The 17,114-nt window shown below is 48.7% G+C and overlaps 1 protein-coding gene across 1 annotated transcript; it reads left to right on the top strand.

Moving 5' to 3' along the window:
- The first annotated feature begins 11,367 nt into the window (after window positions 1-11,367).
- Window positions 11,368-16,548, top strand: LOC144159558 (E3 ubiquitin-protein ligase RNF217-like). The gene has a single exon (XM_077691126.1). The coding sequence runs from the start codon at window positions 11,667-11,669 to the stop codon at window positions 13,143-13,145; it is 1,479 nt and encodes a 492-aa protein (XP_077547252.1). The 5' UTR covers window positions 11,368-11,666; the 3' UTR covers window positions 13,146-16,548.
- Window positions 16,549-17,114: the final 566 nt, after the last annotated feature.

The following is a 17,114-nucleotide window of genomic DNA, read 5'->3' on the forward strand; positions in this document are numbered from 1 at the left end:
ACGCCGCATTTTCGATTAAGCAATATTACTTACAACTCACACTTCTGGCTTCCATGGTGCAACTTATTGTCTTCTGGTGAAAGACACTAATCGACGGTAGATGGAGGGACGTCCAGGCTGTGCCGACCACGAATGAAGTGACACTGGCATCAATAAATATATCAATTTTTCGGATTCTTTTGGTTATATTACGTGTGGGAGAGCTATATACGAGGAGTTGGCGGAAACAGGACCGAATCGATGATCACAAGCCGATCCCAAGGGGCCAGAGTAGCTGGAACCGTTTTTATTGCTGGCCTATATTACATCAATCGTGCCCATATTACGTCACTTCAGCGCGAAATTTGAATTTTTTTAATATTTGTTGCATTGCTTTGTTTGAAAAGCGTCTTCTGCGGATGGAATGGAACTGAGTGAGTTACCAAAGGTTTTCATTTTGTCTTCACGTGGCCCCTTTAAAGTCTCTCTCGTGATATTGATGTTGATGATGATGGTATTGCAGTTCCAGGTGAACTTGTAAACTGGGCAAAAATCCGCATACCGCGTGGGGCAAATCTGCGCCCGTGATTCGGGACGTATATACATACTGCGAACACGGGTACCTTGTGCAGCATTACATTACATGGCGATAGTTTTATGTGAAAACTTGCTTGATTTCAACGTGTTTAGCATGATGAGTGTGACATTCCCAATAAAATTACGTAGATCTGAGGAGTAGAATTTTTTTAGTTGTTCTTCCCCATAATGCAGAATATAGACGAATAATTATTAAGTGCACAGCACTTTAGGGCCACGCCTTGTCGTAGCTCGCTCGCTGGACCCAAGTAGATCCACACGGCGTTCCGTAGTAGCCTCTGTCGTCGCGGCGTAAGTCGAGTCTTCGAAAGCCAAGCGGTTTATATAGTCCTAAGCATTCGAAACTCGTGAAGCGCTGGCGCTTCTTACATCTCCCCGTTGTTTGGCGCTAAGAAAACCGCAGGTACATTTGAGGCAAAACATAGGTAATTAAGGGTAGCACAGTGGATCCCTAGAGAAGGCAAGGGTGGCAGGGGGCGGCAGTACGTTAGATGGCAGACGAGATCAAGAAGTTTGCGGGGATAAATTGGCCGCGGTTAGCACAGGACCGGAATAATTGGAGATTAATGGGAGAGGCCTTTGCCCTGCAGTGGTGATGATTATGATGATGATACGCAATTAACCGGCAGCTCCCACGTTCATTTAGTTAGGAGCGCTCGTTGGGTTAGTTTTTACGATAGTAAGCGAAAAAAAGTGGCAGTGCAACACCGGCACGTGCGGGAGGAAACGCAAGCGTAAAAAGAACAGAACTCCCGCTGGCACAGTTTTAGCCAGGGGGCGCGCGAGCACTGCGAAGGCGGGAATTTGAATTGCATTGTGTGGTAGCAGTGAGCGGATAACGGCGTTACAGCCCATTATGGCGAATAACGGCTCTGCACTTTCGAAAGCTTTCACATTGAATGGAACGTCTTTAATTTTTTTTTTTGCATTTACTCCCGTACAACAGCTTCCAGTGTAAGACCAATCGAGCTTATTATGTGCAGGGTACATCATGTCTATGCACTTACGTTAAGTGTAGAGCAGGTATTATCTTATCAACGACAGGCTATGAATTATGCCTTATGCCTACAAGAAGCGTTATACCACTAGGAATAATTTCAGCAAATTTGCACCGACCCTAGACACTTAGACACCACGCACAAGAACAGCGTTGTTAACGGGGAAAATAACACGAACATGGCAGGATGAACCCTTAAGCAGAGTGGAATAATTCAGCCATCCGTATTTGTCAAGCCATGACAGTTAAAATTTCCGCTTATGTTTTGAGTGTCTAACACAGTTCATTTCGTAGCTTCTACACACTGGGCGTACACGATAAGCTGGCGCTTTGTAACGTCGTCAATCTGATTGGCGTTTTGGTACAGCCCAAATGTCTAGCCTGCTGTAATGAATTCTCCCTTATTCTGTCAAGTCTTGGATGCTACGCGCACAAATGCTTGTAGCATGCCTGGAGGCATGTATACTGTCCAGTAACTTTTCTGGGGTGGCCATCCCCTTTAGGTGTAGATACCACTCCTAGATAAGGTAGAGCAAGTCACTGCAAAATTCACTATTCAATGCCATATCGAACTTTAAATTTCGCGAGAAAAAAATACCAGGCCATCTCCGGCCGGGCCTTTGCAACGTGAAACCTGGGTAGAAGCGAAGAATGCAGTGTGTAAGTGTATTCTTGGCGCCTTAGCGTTTTGCCAATAAAGATGAAACCGTTGGGGGTGAGAGGTATGTAGCTTTGCTGTGAAAGTTACGTGTCTTTGGAGCACGAAGCGTTCTAACGCGAGGCGTAAACGAGTCTCCCGGTGTTTTAGTACCGGGACTGTTACATGAGACGATGGTTACGATGACGACATGAGACACTGACAGCCCGAGCTCCTAATGAGCTTTGCCCCTAAAATAATAACACAAAGACGGCGGTGTCTGAACACACACTTGTTGTTACGCATGTTCTGTGCAAGTTGAGAAAAATCTTGCTGCGTTTGGAATTATGTACTGCGATCTGAGGAAGAAACTACAAGGAGGTCCTATTTCGGGTTCGAACATTAGGAAAGGACATACATTTTAGCGGATGCGTGCGCTGCCATTGGTCAGCCGAGTACACACTGCCTATTTTAATGCTAAATGACAGAACAGCACTTTGCAGTGGGTGTGTATGAGCATGGACGGCTCTGGAATGTACAGGGGGCATAGAAATTTTGCAGTTTTCGTTAGTGACGCAAAAACTGGAAATTATGTGGGGAAGCTCCTTGGTCCACCAGAAAACGGAGCATTGGGCACTTGTACAGAGCCAGCATGACCTTTGGGTGGGGGTCGATGCTCAAAACGAGTCAGTACTTTGTTCTTCGCAGTTCACCAAACAAACATACGTAATGGCATGGCCCGGCATACATAAATGCCACAGAATACCGTGTTGCAGCATGAAGCGGACAGTAATGGCACAATTACAGCATTCCCTTGGTTGACAGTGACCGTGAAGTTTAAACTGAAGCATGGTTTTAGGCTACGACATGATAGATTGGATAAAAATTGCAAAGTTGTTTGCCGCGATAATTCCCCGGTCATTTTGGTTACTTAAGTAAGGCTGACAATTGCCCAAAATTTTCTCTATGCGGCAGAGAAAATATTTTAGAATGTATAAGAAATAATTGTGGATCCAGACAGAATCACATCAGCGCGCACCCGGGTGTGTGTGTGGGGGGGGGGGGGGGGGGGGGGGCAAGGGGGGGTGCTGGTGCTCTTCAGAGCTCCGGTGGTCTGCAGCCTGTTTTATTCTAATTACGACACTCGTTTATCATGCCAAACCGATTGAGCGTTGAAAGAACGATACTCTTGCGCCCACATGATTTCAAACAAGGCCAGAAAGAGCTAAGCAAATTCTACCAGAACGGCACGTTCGTTTCTTCGCCACCAGTACGAAGCGGAAACGGAAGAAATGGTCCCGGAAGAAATGGTCCCAAAGAAAATGGTCCCGGAAAAAATGGTCCCAGGGACACTAGGAAAAAATGGTCTCATGCTCCAGTCGACGTGTTTTCCTTCAAGTTAGTCAGATCTGAACTTGTTCGCGGTTCTGATTTTGTCCCTTTGCGTTTTAGCTAAAGGGTTGAGGAAGAGATGGATTTATTTAATATTTCTATAACGGGAAGAAACTAACTCCTCTGGAGGCTAAAATCTAACAAAGCAAATTGCGTGGACAGGCAGACGTACGGACGGACGGACGGTTTGGCGGATGTATGGGTTGGCGATGTATCTACAGATGGATGGATTGATGGATGGATGATAGGGCTGAGCATCGATTAAAAATTTTAATGCACGTAATTGGATTAAAACAGCACAAACAACTGCGAGGCATGGAACCGTCGGTTTAGTAGCTTAATCGGACACAAGCATCTCAGTGTCTGGAAGGCCACAGAAGCTTTACGCTGCGAGGTTATATGAGTATCGGTGAAAATTGCGCAAGAAACCGTGGGAGCTCCACCAAAGAAGGGTGTAGCACGTTTCCCCATGTCGCATTTCCCCCGTCGCAGTTTTCCCGCCCCGCTTCCCCCGTGTCTCAAAATCCCACTGTCCACAATCCCTGTCTTTGTTGCCACGTGTTGCGCCTCCCCCTGCCGCGAAAGCCCTCTCCTCGAGCTGGAGAGGGGAGCGACCCTTTTAGTGGGAGCGAACAGGGGAGCTTCGCGTGGCATTGGGCGAGCTCGGTCCGCCTGGAAGGAGAAGACGGCCGTGACTCCCTGATGCAAATAAATAAAAAAGAACTGCAGCAGAAGAATAAAGTGTCTGTCTGGCCGCGTCGTCAGTGTTAGGCCCGGTAAAGAGAAGGGATAGTTAAGTTTTCTATAATAGCAGGACGGTCGCTTTTCTGATGGAGGCGAAACCAAAACGCCCGTGTGTACGAGATTTCGGCACACGTTAAAGATCCCCAGGAGGTCAAAATTATTCCGGAGCCCTCCACTACGGCGCGCTTGATCGCCTGCGTTGCGTGGGCGCGTGAAACACTACAATCAATCTATAATAGCATGGAACTTACACCCCCCCCCCCCCCCCCCCCCCCCCCCCCCCCAGTTATAGCAGGGGAGCACTCATTGTACGTCCCCGCGCACGTATTGTACGCTGTGCGCCCCAGCGTCGTCCCCGTCGTCCCCGGTCTGGCACGTTTCGGTGGGGACATTTCAGTGTACGAATATTTCGGTGTACGGACATATCGGTGTACGGACGTTTCGGTGCAAGTACATTCCGGTGCGCGGACATTTCCGTGCACAAACAATTCGGCGACCGAATTACGGAGTGCTTGCTTGTTTGAAACAGCCATTATATTTTTATTTTAGCATAGCATGGGTTATGGACAACAATCTGGCGCAGTGATTGCATTTTTAGATTGATGCCGTGTTCTATTTTCGCCAGGTATTTTTAGAAACGGAACATTTGTATATTTTTTGTTAATACCTCGTTTAGGGAACACCTGTTATGCAGCCAGCGGATTGAATTCTTTTGCACATGTTTTTTTTTTTTATTTACGACAAGAAGTTATTTATATTCGCTCATTTTTGGGGAATGCAAATCAGCTAAGACAATTAGCCGGTGCTCACAATGGCTAACGCATTCTTTATGTAATTTTTTTCTAAATAATATGCACACTATCACTATCCAAAACGTTACAAACATTCGGTTGCCCCCAAAATGCAGAAAATCTTATCAAGAGTGTAGTTAGGCTGCGCTGTCATGCTAAAATGAATTTGGGGGCACTGTCCTCACCAGGTTTTTTTTTTTTTTTAACGGACAAGTCTAGGATATTTTCGCGGAGGAAGAACGGGCCTTTTGAAAACAGCTGCAGCTGCTATATCTCCTCAATGCTGATCAAGCGCGGACGGGTTGTGCGTACAAATACCACCCATTCTGTTCGGTCAAACCAATCTTCGTTTTATCTTTGCATGCTTACTTTTATCTCATGTTAATTCTTTGTCCCACCCCCGTCTTTAAGTTTTAATCTTCCCCAGATTACTTTTTCAGTCTTATTATGTTCAATTTCACGTGAAAATCTTACAGGCATAGCGGAGATCGCGGTCTCCGGAGCGTCACCGCATTGAGGCAAGGAAGAGCGAAACATTCCGCATGAGCTCACACAACCTGTCTAGTGCACAACAAAAAGCCACCCGAAAAGCCTCTGCGCGCACAATGACCAGGATCGTTGGCGCCTGTCGCTCCCATCGAGGAACAAGCTGTCTGTCTACACTCTTCCGCGCGTCGCGGTCACACCGAAGGCACCCCTCGGAAGGAATCGCTTTCTTCGAGCTTTCTTCTCTTCAAGCTGCGCATGTCATGGACACCCCAGACATTCCTACCTTTCTTTCATTGTAAGAGGGGAAATATTTGAATAGGCTGGTTCGGCGAGAGCCGCGACAGTCGTATTGAAGTTTTCAATGTCCAGCTTAGACTTTGGAAAAGCACAAGTGACACCCCCTTCTCTCTACCAAGGTGGCTGGTACCCGACACGTTTAGCGACGTCCCTGTAAATACGATCGTTGATTAGCTTTTACGTAGAACCGACACCGAATGCAACGAAGACGAGATTGATAAAGAAAATAATGAGAAGGGAATGCACACGCGCTTGAGCTAGCTAGTTTCCTTTTTTTCCCGGCAGTGTTGCGGGGGGGGGGGGGGGGGGGGGTGAGAGATAGGAATAGACTAGAAGCAGCAGCGTCTTGCAGCGTTGGGTGAAGTGAAATCAAAGCACCTCGGTAACACTTGAATTAAAGTACATTCTGCGCCGAGATGTCTGTGCACCCAAATGTCCAGCTACCGAAATGCAAATGTAAATGTAAATGCATTTAAAATATACAATCTTTAACGCCAAAGCATGAATGAGTACAAAGTAAAAAAACATTCAAGAGCAACAAACAGCAACAAAGAGTGTAAGGCAATTTTCAGGGAAAAAACATGTAAAAAATTGTAAAGGGAGGGGGCTTACAATTAACTTTCTGAGAATGTGTAGGCGAAATTTTCTGTTGATATGCCTTGAACTTTCGTTCGAACATTACGGCCGCCCCCGTCCACACCTGATTAGCACCCTGGGCAGCCCCTCTGACGCTCGTTCCTTTCACTACACATCACCAGGAGCATCCTGTTTTTCCTGTCGGTATCTTCGTCTGTCGAGGTTGTGTGGCAGCTGTTTACCCTCCTCACAACATGCGGGTTTAAAACAGATGTGCTGAGATTTATGCATGCCATATGTGGTTGAGACGTAATCAATTGGAAACATCTGTCGATCAAGCTAGCGTACAGGCAAATTAGAAAATAAATTTGGGAGAGGCCATGAAGCAACACAACCTGAATATTCGTAAAACAAATGTTCTTGGTTCGATTAACCAGCTTTACTTGAACAAGATTATTTTTTCTGCCTTGGCGCCCGGACCAATTTTTCCGGGACCATTTTATCTTGACCATTTTTTCCTACCTTGGATTTTAAATCATTTTTTTCCGGGACCATTTTTATCTACACCCGTACGAAGGTCCTTCACTTGCGAATGCTGCTGTGATAAATTTTAAACTAAACGTAACAATAGATGCCCGCGTCGGTATAATACGCGGTAAGAAAGTCCCGATAACAGGCACGCCATGATCAGGCGGTTGCCTCACATGGGGTAGAGTGTCTGTAACAGGAAACTACCAAAACTGCAGCAAGACCAAATATGATTTCAACTCTTCATGTAGGGATACATAGCTGTTCTGTCACACACTGAATAAGCCCCTCTAACTTCATGCATCATAGAATATTTTGTCGTTTATATGAGTTGAATTTGTTTTTCCTCATTCAATGTTACCTATCCGCTTCATTGTGGGCGCTTCTTTCACCAACCAGTTCAAACGCAAATATTGCAACTAAAGAAAACGCGGTACAGATTTTCTGGCTCGGGGATACAAAGGTGCTGTGACATCCTGTAGATATTACGAAGTGATTATTTAAATACCCAAAGAAATTATAATTTATTTACACTGCTCAGCTTAAGGCACAAGCAACCTCCATCGTCACAAGACATCAGTGAATATGCAAGGATAAATTGGAAGGAAATGACTTAGACATCAAGGACCATTTTGGGTATTGGCACTTCGAGCATGAGCTTCCCAAAGCCAGAGGCACTTCTGTCCTTGCGGCATACTGCCGTGTTGTGACTCAGGTCCCGCCCAGGAAAGAAACGGCCATGGAAGAAATTGAGGGGCTTTAGTGGTGACCGAGGTCGAAGATGGCCATCAAGTCTGGTCTGCCTGGGGCAGGGCTAGTGACCGTCTGGAACTGACTCCGCGAGCCGCAGCGTTCCCTTTCTGTCGAACCGCTGTTCTATAGTTACCTAGGCTACCTATGGAAGAATACCGCTGAACAAATCTGCTTAATCGCGGTTATGAAAGTGACTGTCTCGAACAATGCTTTCAGTTGGGGACACGCAGTGAGTGACAGCTGAGACCAATCAATTATACACACATACACGCACACATACATGCATACACCAACAACACCATCTCGGGCTCGACAGAAACGTGAAAAAGAAAGAATGAAGGGGTGACGCGCGGAAGAGAGGCAAACTGCTTGCTGTGCGCCGCACTCACAAAGGCAATTCATCCAACTAAAGCACTCGTTTCGCCCAAAACGTTGACCCATCGCTTTCTTCGGTTTCCTGGAAGTCTTGAACACCTGACACCACCGTATGCACGTGGTTCTGCTTACGCATACAAAGATCGTCTTTCATTGTATTCTCCGGCCGTGCTGTGACGAGTCAGTCTCCTGTGCTGAGAGCGACTCGGCGGGGACACGTCACACACAAAGGGACACAGCGCAGGCCTTTGTCGTCCCGTGCGCTGCGGTTACCAGAGGGCTCCCATCGCTTTCGGGGCTGCGCCCCTCCGCAATCATCCGGACTGACTGGCTTCGTTGTGTGGCACCCACAAGTAGGGAAGGCATTGAGTCGGTAATGTTTTTAATAGCTGCACGTTGGAAGGATATGCGCCTTTGTTCACTGATGACGTACCAGGCAAAACAGGCAGCACGGCGCCGGCGGGAAAAAGTTCGCAGCGGGGGGGAGGTGCTGAAGCCAGGTCATCCCCCCCCCATGCTACGCCACTCGCTTCTACCGAGATTGACTGACAAACATTTAATGAGCATAATCGTGGGTCAAAAAAAAATACCGCATATTTATTACACTGAAGATTAGATTATTCCCCGGCGACTCTGGCGGTGATGCTACATTGCATCGACACTGGGATGTCTTGAACAGCTTCGCCGGCTTTCCACTGTGCTCTGCTTTAACATCATGAAGCTGGATTAGGCTCCTCATAACTTGGCCTTCTTTTACTTACTTAACACTTCTAAGATTTAAGGTTCCTGAATGAATCCTAACCTCATTCCAGAAGCAACAAAAGCCTTGATGCGTAGCTATATGAAGTGGGAGGCCGGTGAGGAGGTTCGACGATGATTGCGAGAGGAGTGTGGTCTCATGTAACTATAGTACGGGCATAAGTTTGTAAGGACAGCGGAAGGGTCCTCCACAAGGAGTTTGGCGAAGAGAATGATAAGGCAGGAGCGACCCCGCTCCCCGAGTGAAATCCCGCGCTCGCCACTACACCGGCGCATACAGGATACCGCAAGGTGCACGGTAGTGTATGTTTAGTAGTCGGCGGTGTTCCGATTTGCGGTTGCGGCGCTGGGAAAAAAAAATACAAATTTGGGGAGCTTTGCGCACCGAAGCTACACCTGCCGTAGTGGAAGGCTCCGGATTAATTTTGACCACCCGGGGATCGTCAACGGGCGCCAAAACCTCGCCACGCCGGCGTTTTTACCATTCCGCCTCCGTCAGAACAATTTCCGCAGCTTGTGGGTGGCGTTCGTCCAACTAGACGACGGAATTGGGAAGAGGAATTCGTATACGCAGAAGCCATGCGATGAACCACCCCGGTTTGAATGGGCGGGCACGTGTCCACACGATGTGATCCGTGAGAGTTTGCGGCGATGCCGCCGATGGCGCGTTAAAGACGGGAAGTAGTTTCCGTTATCAGGAGAAGGCAGCATAAAATCTCCACGCACGATATTCATATTTTTATATATATATAAAAGATCACGATGGGCGCAGAACATTGAAAAGGAACGAAGGAACGAAGGCGTACAGAAGAGAAGATTTTTTTACCGATGCCATGCTCTGCTGAACATTTGTATGATTTTGTATATGAAGTGTGGGAGATTTGACTAAAAGCAAAATGAGGAGTTGATGATGATGAATTCGAATTCTATTGGTGCAACAGCCAAATTTGGCTGTAATGCGCCAGAAGAAGTTGAACGTAAAGAGTGTCGAGAAGCTCAACGAGGGTTTTGCCGAGCTGAGTGACGAATGCGATAATATTGTTATGGGCAGGATTATGTTTGGCGTTGCGTTGCTGAGACAAAGGACACGGGTTCGTTCAGTACTGCAGTGACTGCTTTTCAGATGGAGGCGAAAAGGCGAAAACGCCTGTGCATCCAGATTTTAGACCACGCTAAAGATCCCCAGGAGGTCAATATTAATTCGGAGTCCTCCAATAATGGCGCTCCTCATAAACGATGTGTAGCTTCGGCGACAACATTTGAAGAACAAAAAAATATTTATTGGGGCAAGCGACAGGCGACGTGCGTGTATAGCTAGCCTGGAATTAATACAGAGTATTAAAGGTGTGGAGTAAATGCGAAAAAGAGTTTGAAAAGGACAAGCTTGGGGAGCTCGACAATGAATTTGTAGATAAAATTGCCAGGTGGCGTTAATTAGCTTTGGTTTTGAGGTTTATATCTTCCAACGGGTAGCACTCACTGCTGTAACAAATGCCCAGGGTCCATAGGATGATTTTTGAACACGGAAAGAAAACGACTAAGCTTGGGGCAAGAATAAGGTTAGAGAATAACGTTTACGCGCGCATCAGGAATGCAGCGTGAGTGAGGCGCGCGGCAAAGCTCAAGTCTGTAATAATCACTTGTCCTCAGGCAAACATGAGGTCTGCGAAACTGCCAGTAGTAGCTTCGCCGTAAAATAAATTAACAATATCAAACCAAAATAGTCAGGAATGTACGCATTGTTTGTTTCTGCATCTGAAGAAAGAGAGAGAGAGAGAGAAAAAAGGTGGCTAAACCAAAATTCGAACTTTCGCGGGCCTTATAAGTTGCTCTGCTACGTGCTGCCATCTGCGGGCGGCGTTGCTCCAACTTTGTTACGACTTCACACTTGGCTCCCAGGTGACGCTACAAGCCTGTTAGGACTCTGGTTGGAACTTGAAATATTGTTTTGCTTTTTCGTTCCAAAGAGCTTGTTGTTCATGTATTTAACTAAAATTGGTTGAAGTCTTTTGTTTTATATTATTTAATCTTTGTCTAAAAAATTGCAGTGATATTCTACTTTTCACATCGACTGCGTTTACTGAGTCGTAAAGCGCTTATAGCCGAAAATTTTCAATAACTTCATTAAAAATAAAAATATATGACAACTAGACATCACGTGTCATAGAATTATGACTGAAGGATTGTTTATTCACATCCTGAGTGTGTACAGCTTAGAAGTAGGGCATAGATACGGTAAAAACGTTCTCTGAATTTTGGCGCCTCTGTGTTTTAAAAATTTAAGGCATTAGAGCTCTTGCTATTTGTATTTAGTACTCGCTGTGTCCGTTGTGATCAATTACAAACGCTGATAATCCTCGTACATGACCATTTTATGTCGCGATCGTCAAACAACGCACAAAATTTGTGTCGTCTGCAAAGCGCAAGCATGTATGGCAGCGCCCTGTTGTGACTTTAAGAGTAACTACTTCAATCACCCGAAACCTGTTTTGGCGGAAAGGGCATGCTCGTGTGGCGGGCGGTCGCGAAAGGCACAGCGGGGGCTGCGAGCAGCTGCTGCAGCCAGCTGCGGCTTGCTCCGTGGGCTCCTCCCATCCTTTCCCTCGCTCTCCTCCTTTTCATTCTCCTCCTCGCAGCCACTGCGGCTGAATGGGTCAGCCCGCAGCGCGTTCTGTTTACATTTCAGTCGCCCGTTCTCGAGGCAGTTCGCCACTTCTTTGAGCAGCGTACAACTAGGCTGTGCTAACTGCTAATGGCGGCTACGCCGCCCGTCGCGTCGTCTCCCGTACCCCAGCCTCGACGAGACCGAACCGCCGTGTCAGAGAGACCCGAGCACGGCTCGCGCAAGTTCGTCGCCATGGAGCGCGCTGTTTCCGACGCCGCCGGTCAGCATCGGCGAAGCTCGGCCTCAACGTCGTGCGGCGGTGCGCCGCGACTGAAAAATCGCGTTCGCACGCCCGATCTGGAGCAACTGCGCTTCATTCTCGAGTGTTTCTTCCTCTCGTTCGGACCCGAGTGCCCGCAGCTTGGACGTAATCACCCAAATTCCGACCCCGAGCGTTACGCCTCGGGCCGACAGCAGCAGCAACAGAACTCGGCTCATCCGCAGCATCAGTCACACTACCGCCGTCGGAGCAGCGTCGACGCCAGCAGCGCGGCGTCCTCGAATCACTCCACGACGACGACCTCGAGTACCGGTGAGCCTGCCGAGTACGACCACGACGCGTTGCTCCGTGAAGTCCTGCGTTTCTTCGAGGCGGGCCTCGAAGGAAACGGACCCGTACTCCTTCGGCACCAGCACATCACTGACCTCGCATCCCTGTCCGCCGGAGGCGAGGAACCGGAACCTCACTTCGCCGTCGGCGCCTGGGGCATCGCCGAGTGCGGGATCTGCCTGGAGACCGTGCCGCTCTACAGGCGCCCCTGCTGCGGCTTCCCAGCGTGCACGCCCTGCCTCAAGCGGTACTACGCCTCGCGCGTCCGCCAGAACAGTATCCAGATCGAGTGCTGCAACGTCCGCTGCCACCAGTTCGTCTCGCGCGACGAGATCAGCGCGCGGCTACCCGCCGACTCCAAGGAGCACTTCCACCGGCTGCTGGTCAACGCCAACGTCTCGACGAAGACCTGCCCGCATTGCAACCACGTCACCAGGCGGCCCAAACCCGAGAACCAGCCGCTCAAGTGCGCGGCCTGCGGCGGCTCCTGGTGCTACGGCTGCCACGCGCCCTGGCACGAAGGGCTCAGCTGCCGGCAGTTCCGCAAGGGCGACCGGCTGCTCAAGGCCTGGGCTCGCACCACGGCCCACGGCCAGGTGAACGCGCAGCGGTGTCCCAAGTGCAAGATCTTCATCCAGCGCATCACGGGCTGCGACCACATGCACTGCGCCCGCTGCAAGACCCACTTCTGCTACCGCTGTGGCGACCGGTTCCGGCAGCTCAAGTTCTTCGGGGACCACTACAGCAAGCTGAGCGTGTTCGGATGCAAGTTCCGCTACAAGGCCGACAAGCCTTTACAGAGGAAGGTTGTTCGCGGCGCTGTTTTCGGCGGCAAGCTGGTCGCCGCGCCGATCGTCGGTGTCCTGGCGCTCTGCGCGGGAGTCATCGTGGTCGGTGTCGGGGCGTTCGCCTTTCCCCTGTACGGCGGCCTCCGGCTGGTTCAGCGCTACCACAACGTCAAGAAGTCCGTGAATCTCGAAGCGGACTCCACGCCTCGGCTGGTCTGCTTCTCGTGAGTCCTTCTGCTGGTGCCAGGCATCTTGTACGCGTTACATGCCCTGTGCTGGCGTCATCGGCGTTGAATTTAACGGGTTGTCGTTACCGTAAGCACAGATAAGGCTTCTAGAGAATCTTTGAAGAAAGCGTTTTACAGTGAGGAATAAGGCATCGTTACGCCGATGATGTCCAGTATGCGAGACATTCTATTTCTGCCGTTCTGATCGTGAATCCTACTCGTTCCTTCTCACACAACCCGTTTTCTGACTTTTTCCCCACTTTAATTACGAAGTGTTCTCTTTGTCTTGATGCTTTAACGTTGTTGTCTCTGCCGCTAACGTAACTACTGGGGAAAGACATCAATTGCCAAAGTGAGAAGTTGTTAGGCATGATGGGCAGCTCTTGTGAACACTTTTACGCACGTTTTCGTTTTCATGGTGCGAAGAAGACACAAAAAAAGTACTTGTATGTACAGTCTTAACGTATGCTCATACTCGTTGTTGAAGATAAAGCTATTTCGGGGCAAGCGATCCTGGTACATTTTTGTGTGTGTGTGGGCTCCAAGACTCCTTTCTGTTCACCGTTACTGCGTGGCTGTTCGGTTGTAATACGGCGAAGTTGAGAGTATTGTTTGTGATTTCTTCGGCTGTGTTTTCTTTTTGTCCTTCGTTTTGAAATGACAATGGTAGTGAGGATTTCTTTGTGCCTTGGTTTCGGAGTGCTGTCAATGTCACAGATGGCATCCCAGCTGCTCTGGCTTTTTCCATTTTGTGTCTGCATTTTAGGCCACGTGGGGATTCGTGCGAAACGGCGCTCTGTCATGTTTTTCGCCGCCATTACTGGACCGTGTTCAGCGATTTTCTTTTTGTCATGGCGAGCATCTGTGGAATTTCGAAGGCGCTTAAAGATAACTTGCAGGCGGCTTCTTCAGCCCCGTTTTTTTTTTTTTTAATTATTATTATTCCTGGGCGTTGCTTTTTTTTTCCTGTAATTCAAAAGGTACTTTCGTCATATATCGGCGTAGGTACCATTGTTCTCCGCTCTTTTTGTTCTAAATTTGTTTTCTTAAATACTAAGTTAAGTCGCGGTGTCCGTAAATTTCCACTGGCTACGACTTTCGTAACGCCGCTTGTTCGGCCAACTGCGATCAATGCATAACGCGTGCGCATTGTCTCGTATTGTAGCCGCTTCCCCGTAGTAGTTGTTAGCTTCGCTTCTGCGATTGTAGCCTTTCTCGCGTTGTATATCTTGGAACTGCATGCAGCGTCTGTGTTATTATCTGACACACAGAAATTGTGTACGGAAGAAAACAAAAACACACATCGCTTCGCGGTATCATATTTTGTTTGGGGGCAGAAAAAGCTTCAACTTTCAGTTGAACATTAAATTGGCTTATTGGTACGTGCGTATTGTCTGCGCCCACGCCGGCTTATTTCGTAAAGATGACAGCAAGCCCACGAGGTCTCCGGGCTGCCTGTCTTCTTTTCTTTCTTCCTCAAGGCGGAAACGGGTTCTGCATCGCCGCCTCCTGCCCTTGTTGCTACGTCTGCTTTTGCAGTGCCTTTTTTTTTTCTCTCTCGCTGTCTCCTTGGAAAGCAGTGCGCAGGAAATGTGTTGTATCGCCCTCATTCTTGCTTCTTCGTGACAATTACGCAGCGTGCCGGCTGTGATATTTCCACGTCCTCCGCATATGCGACGCATTCTCGTACGGCGCTAGAAAATGTCGTTCTTTAAACTTAAACACAAAAATGTACTTCGAAAAATGCATGCTGCAATGTACTTGACAAGCTGCTTTTTTTTTTCTTTCTGTTTTCGCGCGCGAAGCAGCTCTGCTTTTGCGTGAAGTACGTGTCGGCTCTTGCTTCGGTGTATTCCCTGGACTGCCAACTTTTTACTTGGATACCTTGAAGTCTCACCACAGAAGCGTTTATCTCGGGGAAAGGGGGGGGGGGGTGTAAATTCGCAGAGTGAGCATATGTATTCAACAGATCCTGATCCCGCTACTGTTTCTGCCAAAACTCTCAGAACTCGAACGACTCTGTTAGTCTTCGGGAGCCTCCAAGATATTGCTCGGTGTGGTAAAGGGCCAGCGTTCAGTCTACGCTATCACAGAGTGCGTTGGGGCCGTACACAAGCTTCGCAGACTCGATGAGAGGCAATGTACGACGGTGAGGACGTGAGCGGTGTCCACAAGTAGCCGTTCCCTTGTAACGCTTGGCGCTAAGTCCCGTCGGGAGAGTTGGCTTTCGACGCAGATGGGCAGACGATATCCGAGCCTGGCATTGGGGCCGTATTCGCGTGAGACCTACCTTGACGCCGCCCAATGACACCGCGAGGCAGTCTGGCTTCGGCTCTTTCATTCGGGGCCTGCGCGTCCTTCGGCTTGCCGTACGAGCCCCTCTTGTCTCGCTAGTTTCACGCACAGGGTTACTGCGACGTGCGGTACGCCTGGGGCGAGTACGGCCTTCCCATTCACAGGGTCCTCTGCCCAGGCCGTTGTGGTGAACTTAAAGAAGTCACGAAAGAGGACCAGGGTCAGCAAATACCATCGCGCTTGTGTTGCCTTGCGGCCGTTCGATTCCGAAACTTTGCCACTCGTGCTGTTTGAAACAGTTGCAACTTGAGAAGGGTGCTGCTTATTAGGTATTCGGCTTTTTTGTTGTTGTTCTTTTGAGACCCGTCTTAACCTGTTCAGGCGTCGCCATGCGGAAGCTCAGGAGAAAGAAATGAAGGATTTGGGAGGCTACGCAGTCGTGCAATTTCTGTTACGCTTTGTTGCGCAACTGCATGATACAAAGAACCAAGGACGCAGGGACAATACGAGCGCAGGCGATTTCCGTTCTCTGCCTGCCACGCAGCCAGCTATGTGTTGGTTCCTTTGCATCGAACGGCGCACGTTATCCTCGAGCGGCGATGAATTACGACCTGCGTAGCTTTTATGGGAAAAAAGACCGTGTTTGGGGCCATTTTTTTTTTTTTTTGAAGCCAACGTTCAGCACCACATGCAGATGGTTCCGCAACGCTTCTCAAGCGAGGTGCTTCTTCAATGACTTGCCTACTATTGTACGCCTCTAGTGCTACCTCTTCACGCTACAGATTGGCGCTGCGGTGCGTGGCTTATCTCCAGAGGGGCGCGATATTTGAATCCTAATCGTTTACTCCAAAGGCATGACGGCTGCCGCTAAGTTAAGTGACCTGGCGGGAAATTCGAATACTGCTGGCGTCTACAGGCTTAGCTTGTTCGCTGAAGTGGAGTTGAACTGCTCTGAAGCTTTGCAAGACACCCGGAGTGCCGCTCTTCGATGTGTGGTGTGTTCGAATGGCTCTAGCTGAAATTGGGCTTTCGACTGTTTACTTAAAAAAACTTCAATCATGACTTGCACGAACCGAAAGTGTACGCTAGCTGTATGGAGCCCCCCCCCCCCCCCCCCCCCCCCCCCCCACAAAAAAAAAAAAAAAAGTAAGGCAATTGTTTAGCACCCCTTACAATGGTTCCGCACTTTGGGCCGACGTGACTTTGACAGTTATATTGTTTCGTGATGTTTACGAGTCAGTCTGCTGACACTACTACCACAGCAGAGGAAGAAAAAATGTTTGATCATTGTCTTTCGCTTCCTGTGCACGCAGACGCGTTGTGATATATGTTTAAGCGTCGAGGCTTTTGTGCTGCTGTTCTTGTGATAATTAGTGAAGCGGCAGAGATAACGAGTGACCACGTTTATAGAGACTCGGGCATGTGTGTATGTATAGGGCAACGCCCTGATCTGCTTTCATTTCAACTGGCTTGTCACAGGCGCATGTGATTCGGCATGAGCCGGCGGTGCGAACATGTATATGTATCTATTGATGATATCTTTTCTCTGTGTGCATATCTCATTTGTGCGTGACGTTTCGGATTGCTCCTCGCTGTGTGTGACATGATTATTGTACATGTGCGCGAGCTGCCATTTCACGTTCTTGCCTGTTGCTGCCAGTTTTGGTCTTTATTC

This window comes from Haemaphysalis longicornis, unplaced genomic scaffold, assembly GCF_048455015.1.
Source record: "Haemaphysalis longicornis isolate Haplotype H1 unplaced genomic scaffold, Haemaphysalis longicornis Haplotype H1 scaffold_10, whole genome shotgun sequence".
NCBI lineage: Eukaryota > Metazoa > Arthropoda > Arachnida > Ixodida > Ixodidae > Haemaphysalis > Haemaphysalis longicornis.

Coding starts and splice junctions, on each gene's coding strand:
- LOC144159558 (XM_077691126.1), top strand. CDS start 11,667: ATGGCGGCTACGCCGCCCGTCGCGTCGTCTCCCGTACCCCAGCCTCGA.